Source organism: Perca flavescens, chromosome 20 (assembly GCF_004354835.1).
Source record: "Perca flavescens isolate YP-PL-M2 chromosome 20, PFLA_1.0, whole genome shotgun sequence".
In the NCBI taxonomy this organism is placed as follows: domain Eukaryota; kingdom Metazoa; phylum Chordata; class Actinopteri; order Perciformes; family Percidae; genus Perca; species Perca flavescens.
This window is the reverse complement of record NC_041350.1, coordinates 10,649,382-10,664,172: the sequence shown is the minus strand read 5'-3', so window position 1 is coordinate 10,664,172 and position 14,791 is coordinate 10,649,382. Positions and strand designations below refer to the sequence as shown.

General features: G+C 38.1%; 2 protein-coding genes across 5 annotated transcripts in view; both read left to right on the top strand.

The window, feature by feature from the left end:
- Positions 1-4,100: 4,100 nt before the first annotated feature.
- Positions 4,101-9,899, top strand: LOC114546743 (protein tyrosine phosphatase type IVA 2-like). 4 transcript variants are annotated; one of them, XM_028565754.1, is made up of 8 exons: positions 4,101-4,204; positions 4,950-5,091; positions 5,202-5,327; positions 5,680-6,417; positions 6,518-6,610; positions 7,492-7,622; positions 8,452-8,526; positions 8,697-9,899. In XM_028565754.1, exons 4-8 carry the CDS (start codon positions 6,322-6,324, stop codon positions 8,806-8,808), a joined length of 507 nt encoding a protein of 168 aa, XP_028421555.1. In that variant the 5' UTR covers positions 4,101-4,204; positions 4,950-5,091; positions 5,202-5,327; positions 5,680-6,321; the 3' UTR covers positions 8,809-9,899. The 4 variants fall into 4 exon arrangements, with proteins under 4 accessions (XP_028421555.1, XP_028421556.1, XP_028421558.1 ...); XM_028565755.1 differs by having other exon boundaries at positions 4,102-4,204; positions 4,953-5,091; XM_028565757.1 differs by lacking the exon at positions 4,101-4,204 and adding an exon at positions 4,258-4,366.
- A 3,453-nt stretch (positions 9,900-13,352) lies between these two features.
- The window catches only part of LOC114546961 (apoptosis-stimulating of p53 protein 1-like), a 52,824-nt gene continuing 51,385 nt past the window's right edge, over positions 13,353-14,791 (top strand). The window contains exon 1 of the mRNA XM_028566157.1: positions 13,353-13,612. Coding sequence (XP_028421958.1) covers positions 13,604-13,612 — 9 coding nt within the window. The 5' untranslated portion in view covers positions 13,353-13,603. The remainder of the gene's footprint in view (positions 13,613-14,791) is intronic.

Below are 14,791 nucleotides of genomic sequence, written 5' to 3'. Positions count from 1 at the left end.
TGTGAAGTTCAGTAGCCTTACAGACATTTTTAACAAACACATTTTAAAAAAAGCCATGTCTATTTGCAAGGACTCCACTCACCCTCTGTACGGAGAATACTTGCATTACCTTCTGGCTTACGTTTTAGCACTCCCTTAGCTCTTAAACAGAGATACAAAAACTCTTTTATTCCTCGTTCCATTCAGGCACTCAATTTAGCTAAGAGGAGGAGATAGCTTTTGTTTATCTTAATTACCCCTGTATTTCTTTTTAAATTTATTATTATTATTGATTATTACTTTTATTATGTCCCCAACATAATTTCTGCTATTGCTGTTTATTGCTGTATGTATTGCTGTTTTTAGTAAGTTAATAATTGTGTGGTTGTGGTGTATATTTCCATGTGATGTCTTCCTGCTGCACACAAATTACCCTTCTGGGACAACGAATAAACTGAACTGAACTGAACATATTCAGCAGCTAGCAAAAAGATTAAAACTTAAATTAGGATTTTATTTCAGAATCAAATCCTGCCTTTGGTTGGAATCTAGAAAGAGGCTGGTCGCTGCCACTTTTATGTCTGTACTTGACTATGGTGATGTTTCATACATGCATGCTTCGTCTCAAAGTTTACATGCACTGGACACTGTATACCATGGATCTCTGAGGTTCATCACTGGTATGAAAGGCCTCACTCACCATTGTGAACTGTATGAACGTGTTGGATGGCCTTCTCTATCAACATGGAGACTTCAACACTGGCATACCTTCATATACAAGGCTATTTTAGGTCTCCTTCCATCCTAGCTTCTTGATTTGATTTGATTTGATTTGATTTATTAGACAGTAACAGAAATAAATGCATAACAAGATGCCATCACAATGACACATTTACATGTACATTTATCAGAACTGTCGAGGATAACACAAGAAAGTTACAAACTTATTTCCATTGTGGTCCTCGTTGTTCTGACCTATATCAGTGTTCGTTCCCAGGATCTTTTCCTTCTGTCTGTTCCAAAGGTTAGAACTGAGCTGGGAAAAAAAGGCCTTTAAGTTTGCTGCTCCCTCTGCTTGGAACAATTTACAGAAATCCATGAAACTTACTAGTCTCATTGGTCGCTTTTAAGAGGATGTTGATTGACTTGGAGGCAGCCACATCTGGCTGCAGATGTTTTGCCTGATGTGTTTAGGATTGTGGGTGACTTTGAAATATTTGTTGTGTCAGTTGTTTTATGTTTTTGGTGTTTTTGCGTATTTTGTGTTTGTATGTACTGTATGTGTGGTTGTACTGCTGCCTGTCTTGGCCAGGACACTCTTGAAAAAGAGATTTTAAATCTCAATGAGTCTCTTCCTGGTTAAATAAAGGTAAAATAAAAAATAAATAAAAAGACTAACAGCATTAAATCAGAAAAAAAATGTACTGTATTAAACAGTTTCAGTAACTTGTTGCAACAGTGTATTTGCATCGAATAAATGTTGTTATATGTATGGAAAGTGACAAGACAAAATGTGAAATCTGAAGTGTTCATAAACTGTGAATAGTTGTATAATAATAATAAAATAAATTAAGATACAAACTATGTATGTATGTAACAAATAATAACATTTGAGAAAATCTAGTGGTGTAGTAACCTTACAACAACAATAATATTTTATGGTTAAAAAAAATTAGGAAGTGCTGTCATGCCAGCAGGCTAAAGGTTAGAGATCAAGCTGTAAATCACACACAAGGCTTTATTGGAAGATGCATGCATTACTAGTTTTGCCTAAAGCGGCAAAAACACGTTAAAAGTTGTAGTTTTGTGTGTTTCTTTGTGAACTTTAGGTAAAACCCCTCACTGACTTAAAGCCCTTTAAAAAAACATACAGTCATACCTTTTACATGTTGGTAGATTGACTTTGTTGTGTGTAAACGGTAGATGGCAGCAACGACTTCAATATCAGCTGACAGTTACAATTTGCCTGCGTGCAGCCTATAATATCATACAGTATATAAGCCTAAATAAATTGGCTAATAAGAAAGTTAGAATTTCAGTTAAGCCTGGATTAATAAAAATGTGACATTTAGAGGGCAGAGAATATCAACACCAATCAATTTAAATTTCAGCTACTTGTCTGAATAAAACTAACCTCTCTTACAGAGTAAGAGGCATAAAATAGCACTTTTGTAAAATAAAACAACATATTGTGTATGGGGTGCCGTTTGTAAAGCGGCTCCCTCTGAAAATAACAGCAACATTTTGTCACATTTAGCTTCAAACAATGTTTAAAAAACTGGTATGAATTTTTGAGGGTCACTTTTTAGCACATTTAGAACAATATTTGTCGACTTAGAGATATTTTAAATAGTTAAATCTAAACATTAAATGTTACACCTAAATGTTAAATTTAAATATAAATCTAAATATTAAATCTAAATGTTAAATCTTAATCTAAATCTAAATGTTAAATCTAAATATTAAATCTTAATCTAAATCTAAATGTTAAATCTAAATCTAAATGTTAAATCTAAATATTAAATCTAAATCTATATCTAAATGTTAATTCTAAAATATTAAATCTAAATCTAAATGTTAAATCTAAATATTAAATCTAAATCTAAATGTTAAATCTAAATATTAAATCTAAATCTAAATGTTAAATCTAAATGTTAAATCTAAATCTAAATCTAAATGTTGAATCTAAATGTTTCAAGTGAAACTAAATATTTAGCTAATATGCAAATTCAAAATACCGGTAATCGTAAGTACCAAAATAAAAGCTCGAGGAGGTCAGTGTGTGTTTATAGTGTCAAATAATGAATAACAAAACATCTCATCCAGGGAAATGGACTCTTGGACATGGATTATCGTGATAATAACTACCTAAATAATAAACACGTTTGGAGAAATAGGGTTAGGGGTTAGAAGAGTATTTACATTACCATCTCACAAGTTTGAGAACATGTGCCTTGGTTGTAGTCTAAAACTTTGCTTTCCTTGGTCTTTTAACAGGTTATGTTTTGAGGCGGTTGCTGTCGCTGTTGAAAAAGTTTGAATAGCCGCCAGGACGGCTCTGCCGATGTTCTCGGCTAACGCCGATTCGTTGGACATTTTCGCAGCGTGACCATGGCCAACATTACCGTACCTGGTCAGGGTCTTGCTGGCCTTCATGCAAGCGAACATGACAGATCAGTCAAAGTGAGCCCCCTCGTGGCTGGCTATAGTGGCTACAGGTCATAAGTCTCGCCCCCTTCATAAAAGTGACACTAAAAACTCAAAGTACTCTTCAAATACAGTTTCTCCAAACGTGTTTATTATTTAGGTAGTTATTATCACGATAATCCATGTCCAAGAGTCCATTTCCCTGGATGAGATGTTTTGTTATTCATTATTTGACACTATAAACACACACTGACCTCCTCGAGCTTTTATTTTGGTACTTCCGGTTACTGGTATTTTGAATTTACATATTAGCTAAATATTTAGTTTCACCCGAAACATTTAGATTCAACATGTATATTTAGATTTAGATTTAACATTTATATTTAACATTTAGATTTAGATTTAGATTTAATATTTAGATTTAACATTTAGATTTAGATTTAGATTTAATATTTTAGAATTAACATTTAGATATAGATTTAGATTTAATATTTAGATTTAACATTTAGATTTAGATTTAACATTTAGATTTAGATTAAGATTTAATATTTAGATTTAATATTTAGATTTATATTTAAATTTAACATTTAGGTGTAACATTTAATGTTTAGATTTAACTATTTAAAATATCTAAGTTGACAAATATTGTTCTAAATGTGCTAAAAAGTGACCCTTAAAAATTCATACCAGTTTTTTAAACATTGTTTGAAGCTAAATGTGACAAAATGTTGCTGTTATTTTCAGAGGGAGCCGCTTTACAAACGGCACCCCATAATTGTGAAGTAAGACTTGAGCAGAGCAATTGTTTAGCATTACAGTAATTTGATTGAAATTCGTCAAATTAGCAGGAGACAGGCTGAATAATACCGGAAATGTCCTTACAAAATAAAATGTCCAGGATTTTTCAAAACAGTGCAATGCCTTATTTAAAAAGAATATGTTTTATTATTTAAATCCTGTGACCGGAAGTGCTGTTGTTTATTGTCGCTAACTCGACATTTCTGTTCACCATGTCTCGTTTGCAGACTCTTATCTGTCATTAGAAGCATCTGGATTTTCCGTGGAACTACTGCGTTTTGTAAGTAACGTTAACTAGCTAGCTATGCCAGTCGTGTGTATGTTTTAATGTCGATGTAGCAACTACTACTACTTGTGTAACTAGCTAATGTTGTGTTAACGAGACCACTATGTTTCGCTGTCATTTGACGTTAGCTAGCAAATCATTTTGTCTTTAAACTGGGTATGTTATAGCTAACCTTTGTGGTAACGGTATAACTTACATTAATGTAACGTTATGTGCCTTTTAAAAACCAGCCACCGGTAACGTTATACCAGTTAACGTTAGCTGCTGGGTGTAATTTAACGTTAGAACATCGCCCGAGCTAACGTACATTATGCATTCTGAACACGGATAACGCTTTTGCTGTAGCTAAGGTTACAGGCATAACATAATTAACTTAGCTAGCGGCAGCTAGATATTTACCGTTAGCCTCTAGCGATGTGTACGCAGTAACGTTAATGTACCTTACACGTTATTATCGTGTGCAGACATGATGTCACGCAAAACTCCATGTAAAAACAGGCAGGGTATATATATATATATATATCTTATGTCCTGTTATGCAGAGATACACGTTGCTTGGTGGATAATTTTACTCGGGCTTTATAACGCGGGATAGCAACATTAGCTAATATAATTGTCACGTTTTGGAAAGGGAGGTTGATGCCACAAAATGTTATCATAAACACGTGCAGGGAGGAGCTAACGTAAAGCCAGGCAACGTTAACGGAGCAATATTAATAACATATTTTCCTTTACGCAGCAGGTTAGCAGCACGCTAGCGGGCCGTTGTCAGCCAGGACCCAGAAAAGCAGCAGCATCATCATCAATGGTGTGTCTACATCCCGGAGCCGTCACAATTTCCTGTGTCCGCTCAATGAACCATCTCCTCAGCTCTCATCGCAGTGAGTATATTTCCCACCAGTCACACACACAGTACCCTCTCGTAATACCGTGCAAATGAATAGCTACTAGCTACATTACACATTGCAATTCATGACTTTGTGTCTCTCAGGCTGCACATGTATGGCGTTTGCGAGGCTCGGAGGGGAGTTTTGCCAAGCCCAGCACCTACTGCTTATTGTGGACAAGTGAACAGGAGATACCAGCTAGGCGCAAACACTGCGATTGGCGTGCACAGGTGTGTAGTACAAAGGCAGGTGGTTTTCACCAGGTAGATCATGAAAAAAAACTAAATTTTTACCATGTTACAGTCCACAGAGAGTAGAGGTACACTGAATCCGTAGTGATATGAATACTGATTTAAGTACATGTCCATATATATATCTAGTAATTTACTTCATCCAGTGTTGGCCTATTGTAAAAAGACAGTAACATGTGCAGGAAGTTATAAAAGCGAGCAACCCACGCAGATCACACTAGAATCACAGATAAAACATTTTATTGAGAATAGGTCAGTAGACAAAAAGATTATATTCAAGCAAAACCCAATATGGAATGATAACTTAATGGCCATCTCCATGTCCTCATAGGTCCTTACTGCCATCCTGTTCAACCCATATGAAGACAAGCCAACCTTCAGCCTGTCACCTGTCCTGGGGAGTAGGAGAGGCTTCGGTTTCATCCCAGGAGTTTCCTCACAGCTCTTCTCCTTGCCTGCGTCTCCTTTCTTCTTCTACTCTGATTCATACAAGTCTTCTCTGAATGGGCTAGCAAATTTGAAAGAAAGGAAGGACAGGTCTTTTTTTCTGTCTTCATTTTTTTTTCCTGGACTATGGGCATCCTTTCTGCAGTCTTTTTGATCCCAAATGTGCTAGAGTTTAATTGTTTTTAACCAAGCCAATTTAAGTTGTTCCTTCATTGCCAAGAACATTTTAGATTCCCCCTCCCTAATTTCTGTTCCAGGAAATTTGACTTTTTTGTATTTTTATTCAGACTTTTTGTCATCAAAGGGATAACATATTTACAGTTGTTGCCCATAAATCATACAGATTAGTTAGGGAAAATAATTGAAGTGATTTCTTTTTGTGAAAATTCTTTTTATTTTACACAATCAAAATACTTTCACTTTGATTCCTTTGGAGAGACAGTCTGTTGTTGTTACTAGTATTTGAAGCACAACAGGTTTTGGATCTTTTTTCCCCCTGTACTAATAAACATTTGAGGGTCCAAAAATGAACCGACCAGCTCCAGTGGAGATCTCTTATGACTGCCTGAGATTCCTCATTACACACAACCCCACCAATGCACAGCTGGGAAGGTTTATAGAGGTAGCACACATTTTTATTAATTAATGTATGTCCTTTTTCTTTTATTTATAGAGGGAGCAACAGTGACATGCTATGTTAAAAAGTGTGTTTTGATGTGCAGGATCTAAAGGCATATGGAGTAAACACCCTGGTGAGAGTGTGTGCTGCTACATATGACAAGACACCAGTGGAACAAGAAAATATACAAGTTTTGGTAAGTGACATATATATACACACCAGATTAAATCTTAAAAAGTCCAACAATGTAAAGTACAATAATCAAATGTACATATTTATCAAACGTAACATAACAAACATAAATGTCAACTTCTGTTCAGTCAAGCACAAATATTCTGCAAGATAACCAAATGCCTCTAGCCTGACAAGCCAGACCCACATCAAGATGTTGGGTCTGGGAACTCACCATTGACAGGGCTCAATCCGAGGGGCGGAATAAATGGTTGTCTTTCAAATTCCCTCTGCACGCGTTAGCATAGCGCTACAACCAGGTAGAGCAACAAAGAAGGTAGCGGAGCTAGTTGATAGATTAAACTTTTGCCGTATCTGGTCGGCAAAACTCTGAACACATCTTCCTGTTCCCAGCAGCAGCAGCAGCCATAAGCCCGCCCACCGACTCTATACACGATGTGATTGGCCTGACTAGAGTTTGGTTTTTCCAGCTCGCAAGCCAACGGAGAGTGCCTAGACCCCCCCTGGCTGCAAATTAAATTAGCTGCCCTTAGGGTGTGTCTAGATTTCTAGGCTAAATACCTCCAGAAGCAGTTTTAAAAAAGGTATTCTTCCAGTGCATCTGCAATGAAACCTAGAAGCAGTAGGCCCAGCAAGCCATCAGCTGATCTTTACTTTAGGTTACTGATGCAGGAATCTTTACGCATAGCAACTAAACAATGTCCAAGTAAAAAGACACTTCTGGAACATTCTGGATCCTGGAAGTCATTTTACTATCTTTCTGTAGTACAGAAACCTCTTAAGGGTCGACTCAGGACATTAAAAAAAAATGTTTACATTCAACCAAAAACAAAAAGTTGTTGCAACAAATTGATCAAATAACGAACTGATATCCCCCCCCCCCAGGATTGGCCATTTGACGATGGCTCCGCCCCACCGGAACAGGTGGTTGACGATTGGCTGACCCTGCTGCAGACAAAGTTCAGAGAAGAGCCTGGCAGCTGTGTGGCTGTGCACTGTGTTGCTGGATTAGGACGGTTAGTATGCACTAGACACAGGATTTAACATATTGAGTTTATTACATATATAAACGGCTTGCCAAGATTAATAATGTGGACCCAAGTCAGTGTTGTTTCTCTCTTTGTTTCAGATATGCACAAGATGTGTTGTTTAAACCTGGCATTCATTGTCAATTGTAGCAGTGTTGCACAGTATAAAGCTCTGTGGTACTAGATTTTCAAAATGTTATGATACCAGCTACTGCCGTGGGTTAGGGAAATGACGATACCTACTTTCCCTGTTGTTATTTATTAAACTGTTTGCATAGGATAATATTATACTGAATAATCTAAACAAGATAACATGGGGGCCATTGCTTGTCCTTGTCTAAGCACGGTGTGTTCCTGAGGGCATACATGCCCTCCCAGACCAGATAGGGGAGACGTCACTGACTCCGACAAGATAACAATTGACGACGTCCACTGTGTATCATGATTTATTACATTTATTATAAAAAGCAGCTGTAGAGAGCTTTTCGTTGGGTCATTTTCTGTACTATTCTGTAGTGCGGAGACTGCCTCCTTGTTGGGTTCTGAAGTAAAATGAACTTTAATATATCTTCAGTGGCTCTGTCTATCATTTGATAATGAAATTATTCTAACACCGTGCCACTTCGATCTGTAGCTACAGAGGCCCGAAATAAAATGTGGCATTAACTTGATAAAAAGGAAAGCTAGAGCCGAAAGTCAGAGCACAAGCTGAGCTGAAATACTATTATAAGGGGGGGGGGGGCTTCATACAGGGCTACAGGACTGTTGCCCAAACAGATGGTAGTACATTTTTTATCTATTTGTCGTTTGTCCTCAGAGCTCCTGTGTTGGTGGCCCTGGCTCTAATTGAGTGTGGGATGGAATATGAAGATGCTGTGCACTTCATAAGACTGTGAGTAAGAAATACTGATTCTCCATTTTACTTGACTGTACCAACAACTGCTCTGTCTTTTCATGTATGCCATATTCAGTAGTACCATCCCTGGAAATTGCTCACACACCTGTCATTGTCTTTAGAAATGCTGTTTCTCGTTTTTAGCATGTCTCTTTCATGTTTGGCAGGAAGCGTCGTGGAGCGTTCAACTCCAAGCAGCTGCTGTACCTGGAAAACTACAAACCTAAACTGTGTCTGCGCCCCAAAGATGCCAACGGACAGAGCTGCTCTATACAGTAGGAATCTCCAAGCCCATACGTCTTCACTGCAGCTTCACAGGAGACGTTCACCTTTTGGCTGTTAAATGGAAAGTGGACATGTTTGGGGACCTCATGTCAAATTGCTGAAAATCTTTTAAAAAAAAAAGATATGCAGACGTCTCATTTGAAATCATAAATGAGCTTAAAAAAAGTGGAGACGTTTTTTTTTTAGTTAGTTTTTTTTAGTTAGCTCTATGGTCTGTGACCTCACCTTAATATGTAGCAACAATACACACACACACACACACACACACACACACACACACTTAGCCCATTAAAGGGAAACCACACAGTCAAGCAGAATACATTTCAACTGTCGTTACTGTGAAACCAAGCTTGTTTGGTTGTCAAAGTTAAAAACATTTATTCCGCAGGTTACTTTCTCAATTCACTGTTACATGCGCAGCTACAATAAATGCTGATAACAGACTTGATTTAAATGTACTTTGTCATTGGGATACATCACTTCAGCATACACAATTTAGTGCAACATAGTGTATGATAGAGCGGCAGCATATACAGTGATATGTGATATTAGTCTTCCTGCTAACAATTTAGCATAGTCTATATTGAGGTATTTATGTGACAACAGTTCAGAATACTGTTGTCTGATAGGCTCCCTGCAGACACAGGAGCACGTACTATTTAAGATGGTGAATAAATAAGATGGCATTTCACGAAGTAGGAGTGACCTTTTAGTGATACAAACGTGTAGGTAATGTTGGTGCCGTGGGTTTCCGTCGCTGTTAAACAGTTAAATGTGATAATGAGGCAATCGCCCGTGTGGAGCCAACATGGCTGCCGCTGAAACCAGTCGCCATAGTTCCTTGTCTATCCCCAGCTCTGTACCTACTTAGCTCACTGGTCAGCTGCTGTGTTTGTAAGATGCTGTTGGGTCTTTTGTGATATTATTTTATCTGTAGGTTTTCTTTTCTTTCCCTGTGCCCTACCTATTTGTACTTGTACTTGTTTATTTATTGATTCCACAGTGTTTCTTTTGTGAAATGTCTGTCTGCTAGGAAAACAAATCTAGTAGTCTTGTTGGAAAATTAAAAGTGTTTAGTAATGTAACTGTTGGTTGTTGCAGAATTTCTTTTGAAAAGCATCCTTTCTTCCAATTCTAGTAAGATGTGTCTGTCTGCAATGTGAGTTTAGGCATACTTATTTATTTCATTTTCAAGCATTATTTGCCTAAAATTGATCCAATTCTCAAAAATCACTTCAGATTAAGAGCCACTTAAAGACAACTAGTGTAGTACTGATCAGATCCACATTGAATACATAATAAGACCGCATAATAAAACCTGCTGATCAGAGACAACAATGACATCACCATTATGTCAGTGGAAACCATGTGACGTACAGTATTTTCCGAAATAACAATTTTGTAAATATGCTTAAATGAAGCTTTGCAAGCTGCCAGGCTGCTTCTACAACAGTTCCAGGTCACATGAATTGGACCGCATATAGGGCTGTAGCTGTAACATGGCAGCTGCCCAATGTGATTCTAAGACCTGACCTCAGTTTTGTGTGTGTGTGTGTGTGTGCGTGTGCGTGTGCATGTGTGTGTGTGTGTGTGTGTGTGTGTTCTCGATTAACTTCATTTGTGGGGTCCAAGAAATGGAAATACAGTATACTTGTGGGGTCCGGACAGCTTTGTGAGGCCAAAATGCTGGACCCCACAACTTTAAAGGGCTGTTTGAGGGTTAAGACTTGGTTTTAGGATTAGGGATGGAATTATTAATTATAGTTAGGGTAAAGGTTAAGGTTAGGCATTTAGTTGTGATGGTTAAGGTTAGGGTAAGGGGCTAGGGAACGCATTATGTCAACGACGGGTCCCCACAAAGATAGTGAGACGCACTGCGTGTGTGTGTGTGTGTGTGTGTGTGTGTGGCTAGCTCTGGTGATGCTGTCTGAATGTGGCCAACAGGATAGAGTGACAGTACCACATGGAGCAAATTCAAGGATGATTGGTTTTATTGACTGACCTGACAACAACCCACATGAACTAACCTCGAACAATAGAGCTACAGTGGATGAATACAATAAATGCCCATGACTTGGGTTAGAGACTTTGATTCGTTAATAATGCATATCTGAGGAAGAGATGTATTGACAATGTTGCTTTTCATTACTGCTTTCTTTCATATCCATGTCCACACAAAGAGACAGCTGGCTGATTTCACATTATATCCTGGCGCATGTTTTCAAGACATTAGGGCAGTAAGGTGGACTTCATAGTCAGAAGAAAGTACACAATTCTATTTCCCTTATTTTCCAAAGTGGTGTTATATGTAGGGACAATCTTCCACAGTTACAATTAAAGTGCTGTACAGAGTGATAAAACAGGAGTACATAGAGGCAACACACACCAACAAGAAATAACTACAAAGTTTTCTAACAAATAAGAGTCATCTTCGTAAATGCTAATTGGAAACAATAGCTTCAGCCGCTTGTTGTCAAAAGGCAAACAGTCATTTATATGTCCGCAAAATGCATGAGTGTACAGATACCATTAGTTTGACACCAGTAACTCTAATGCTAGACTTCAAGTGAATTAAGCAAACTTTACACTGACCACCATATCAGTATATATACTGATATACAGAGATGAAAATAAAATATAGGGCTGTGCTCGATTGAAGAAATTCTTAGTCAACTAAAACTCATTCAGTTGCATCGACTTATCAATTAATTGATTTAATCGACAGATCTGTAAATCTTTTCTCCGCAAAGAGTCATGCAAAAGCACTTTAATTCTTGTGTTTACCAGGGATGTGCTTTTACGTTTCTTGGAAATAAGTCATTCGGCATGAAAAAAAAACCCATGACTAATTGACTAAAGAAATCTAAGTTGACTAAGACCAAAACGACCGATTAGTCGATTAATCAACTAAGAGGGAGCAGCCCTAAAATATTCACTCCTCTTAAGCAGCAGTTAGTGGTCATGTTGAAATGTTTCCGTTTAGCTGAGTGTTTGTAGTTCCTGTGGACGGTAGAGGGCGGCAACGTCCTGCCAGATGGTTTAACTTTATAATGAAGTCATTTGTGCTTGGATTAAGATGTGAAAAGAACACTATCAATCTCTTAAATGTTTTTCAGCGCTGTTGTAAATCAACTTCTGTTCTCAAGGTTGAACCCATTATTATACAGTAATAATGATGAAGCCCTGCAGTAGGGAGTGTCAGACAAATGACTTAACAAATGCAAAGTTACTTCTGTAATGTGATGTTCCATATTATTATGGTTTGTACAATGCCACTTGATCAGCCAGGACACACACACACACACACACACACACACTCTCTACCTCGTCCTTGGCAGCAGAGGACAGCTCTGTGATAATCTGCTGAATATATGACAGTTGAACATCTCTAAACTCGCTTTAAGCTACACAGCGCTGTGTGTGTGTGTGTCTGTGTGTGTGTGTGTGTGTGTGTCCAATGTCCGGTGGAGTCAAAAACTGCTATCTTTATAGTTTAATAAATTATTTGAATTACAGATGGAGGGCTATGAAGACAGAAGACAATCATCTGGATTTAAAATAAATGGGAGAGTTGTGGCTCCAGTATAGTCCCCATTAAGAAAATACACATAATAACGTTATACTGAAATCACCATTTATCACCACGTTCATGGTGAAATAAAAATGATCCACATATTAGAAGTGTTCTAGAGTCAGAGCCGGCCCAACCCATAAGCAAACTAAGCGGCTGCTTAGGGCCCCGTGGCTACCAGAGGGCCCCCAAGAGCGCTTGAAATGTCCCACAGTAGAGCTCATAACAGAGCTGGTCTATTTAAAGATAGTGTTGCTGCTTATAGGTCTCACATTAGTCTTTAAATGCGTATTTGTACATTATGTGTGCTTAAACTAATATTTACAATACACAAGTTGGTTAAGTGCCAAGTGTAGTGGCAACATGTTACAATGTGGAGAGTCCAAAAACCAAATCCTGCTTAGGGCCCCTAAAAAGTCTAGGGCCGGCCTTGGCTAGAGTTACATAACGGCTACTGTAAATTGGAACGATGAACTGTCATAAATTAGCTGTAATATTGTAGGAACAGGTTGTTGCTGCCTCACAGCCGAGGGAGGGCGCTCTCACTCAAAATAACATCAATTCAAATCTCCGGAAAATAATAATGATTTTTATATTGGGGGGGGATTGTTCCACCAACTATTTTTCCTACATATTCTACAGAACCTGGAGGCTATTTACCGCGAGGAGGAGGAGGAGACCGGGGGCAGATGGGAGAGATGATCGGGACGGTGACCCAGTTTACCCCGCAGACCAAACCGGAGGACCGCCTGCTGATCGACCAAAGGATGAAATCGGTGAAATTCTGACAGACAGTGAAATTACAACTGGTGTTTCCAGCTTTCCCACTCCAATTTCCTCTCCCGGTGTAAAACAGCAGAGAGAGAAAGGCGTGCCTGTGTGTGTGTGTGTGTGTGTGTGTGTGTGAGAGAGAGAGAGAGAGAGAGAGAGAGAGAGAGAGAGAGAGAGAGAAAGAGAGGAAGGAAGAGGGAGGGATTGAATGAGGAAAGTGGATAGGAGCTGGAGTTTTAGTTTTTTTGAGCATCTGGATATCTGACCGGAGAGAGAAGAAGAAGAAGAAGAAGAAGAAGAAGAAGAATTTGGATGTATGGAAAATTACCTGAAAGCAGAGGAAGAGAACGAAAAAGCTCAATTATAGAAGAAGTAAGGTCAGGAAAGAGGGAAATAAGGAGAAAGTTGTTTTTCTAACGGGACAGGAGGTGGACCCGACCAGCAGAAATGTTGCCGGTGAGTTTTCTTTCATGAAATGTATCAAACGGGGTATGCTTCGTAGAAAATGTGTCGCCTTGGCTAACATATGCAACATACTCAATGCTAAAGACTTCAGAGCTAACCTAGCTATATACAGTTGTGGGCGCTTTGAGTTAAAAAGCGGACGTGGAGCCAAACGGAAAGCTGACATGTTACCTAATGACACTTGAAATATTCATTACGAACACGTTTATCAGCTACAATTAAAACAACTTTTATACACTGTAACTTTTTTAGGGCATATTGTCATAAGCTGCGCATTTTCACGTCAATTTTCAGAAAAGCAGGGGGCCTGAAACGAAATAGTGATTCTATTTTGCATAATGTAGCCAAGCAAGACGCTTTAAATCGTGCATGTGTTAAATTGTAAATATGTATTCAATTACTTTAGAGAAACAAACGTTTCAACACCATTTAAAAAACCCGTGATTTACTCAGTGTCTGAGCTGTATCAATTTGCCAAATTTAAAAAGAACTAAACCGGAAGTGTGCTCTGGTTTCAAAATAGCAACTTTAGTGTAGGGTTCATGCATTATGCAATGCAATATTTTAAAACAAAATCCTCCCAAAGCAGAAATATGTCAATTATACAAATAATAATAAAAATGATAATTAAAATTATTATTATTATTATTATTGTTGTGCTGGTGAAGGTGGTTCTAAAATCGGCCCCATAGCAGAAAGATCTGTTCCACAGTGAAATGTCCTAGACGTTGAGACTGCTGCTAAACATCCTGTGAAGTGAGTGTGAATTTTTTGCAGACCTTTAACATATATTGATGCCTCATAATCTCTACACAATTACTGTTTCTGGTAATGAATTAATGCATTTGTGATTTTCACCTACTTTCACTGCATTTGCTTTACTCAAAAATGATACCATTCCGTTCGTCAATTAGGCTTTTATTTTGAAGGGTTTAATCAGAAGTCCTGCTTTTCTTCTGGCTGTCTTGAGTGTGTGTGTGTGTGTGTGTGTGTGTGTGTGTGTGTGTGTGTGTGTGTGTGTGTGTGTTGTGCGCGTGCGTGCGTGCGTGCATAGTGCAAGTGCTCATAAATGTTTAAAAAAATATTTGGCTCTATAGAGATGCAATTCCATATGTAATATACATGGACATACATTCAGGCACTACTACTCTGCCCAAATACTGAATGCTA

Excerpts from the sequence above, each read along its gene's own strand:
- LOC114546743 (XM_028565754.1), top strand. The coding sequence starts at position 6,322 with ATGAACCGACCAGCTCCAGTGGAGATCTCTTATGACTGCCTGAGATTC. Across the intron at positions 6,418-6,517 it reads AGCTGGGAAGGTTTATAGAG|GATCTAAAGGCATATGGAGT; the intron begins GTAGCACACATT and ends TTTGATGTGCAG. Across the intron at positions 6,611-7,491 it reads AAGAAAATATACAAGTTTTG|GATTGGCCATTTGACGATGG; the intron begins GTAAGTGACATA and ends CCCCCCCCCCAG.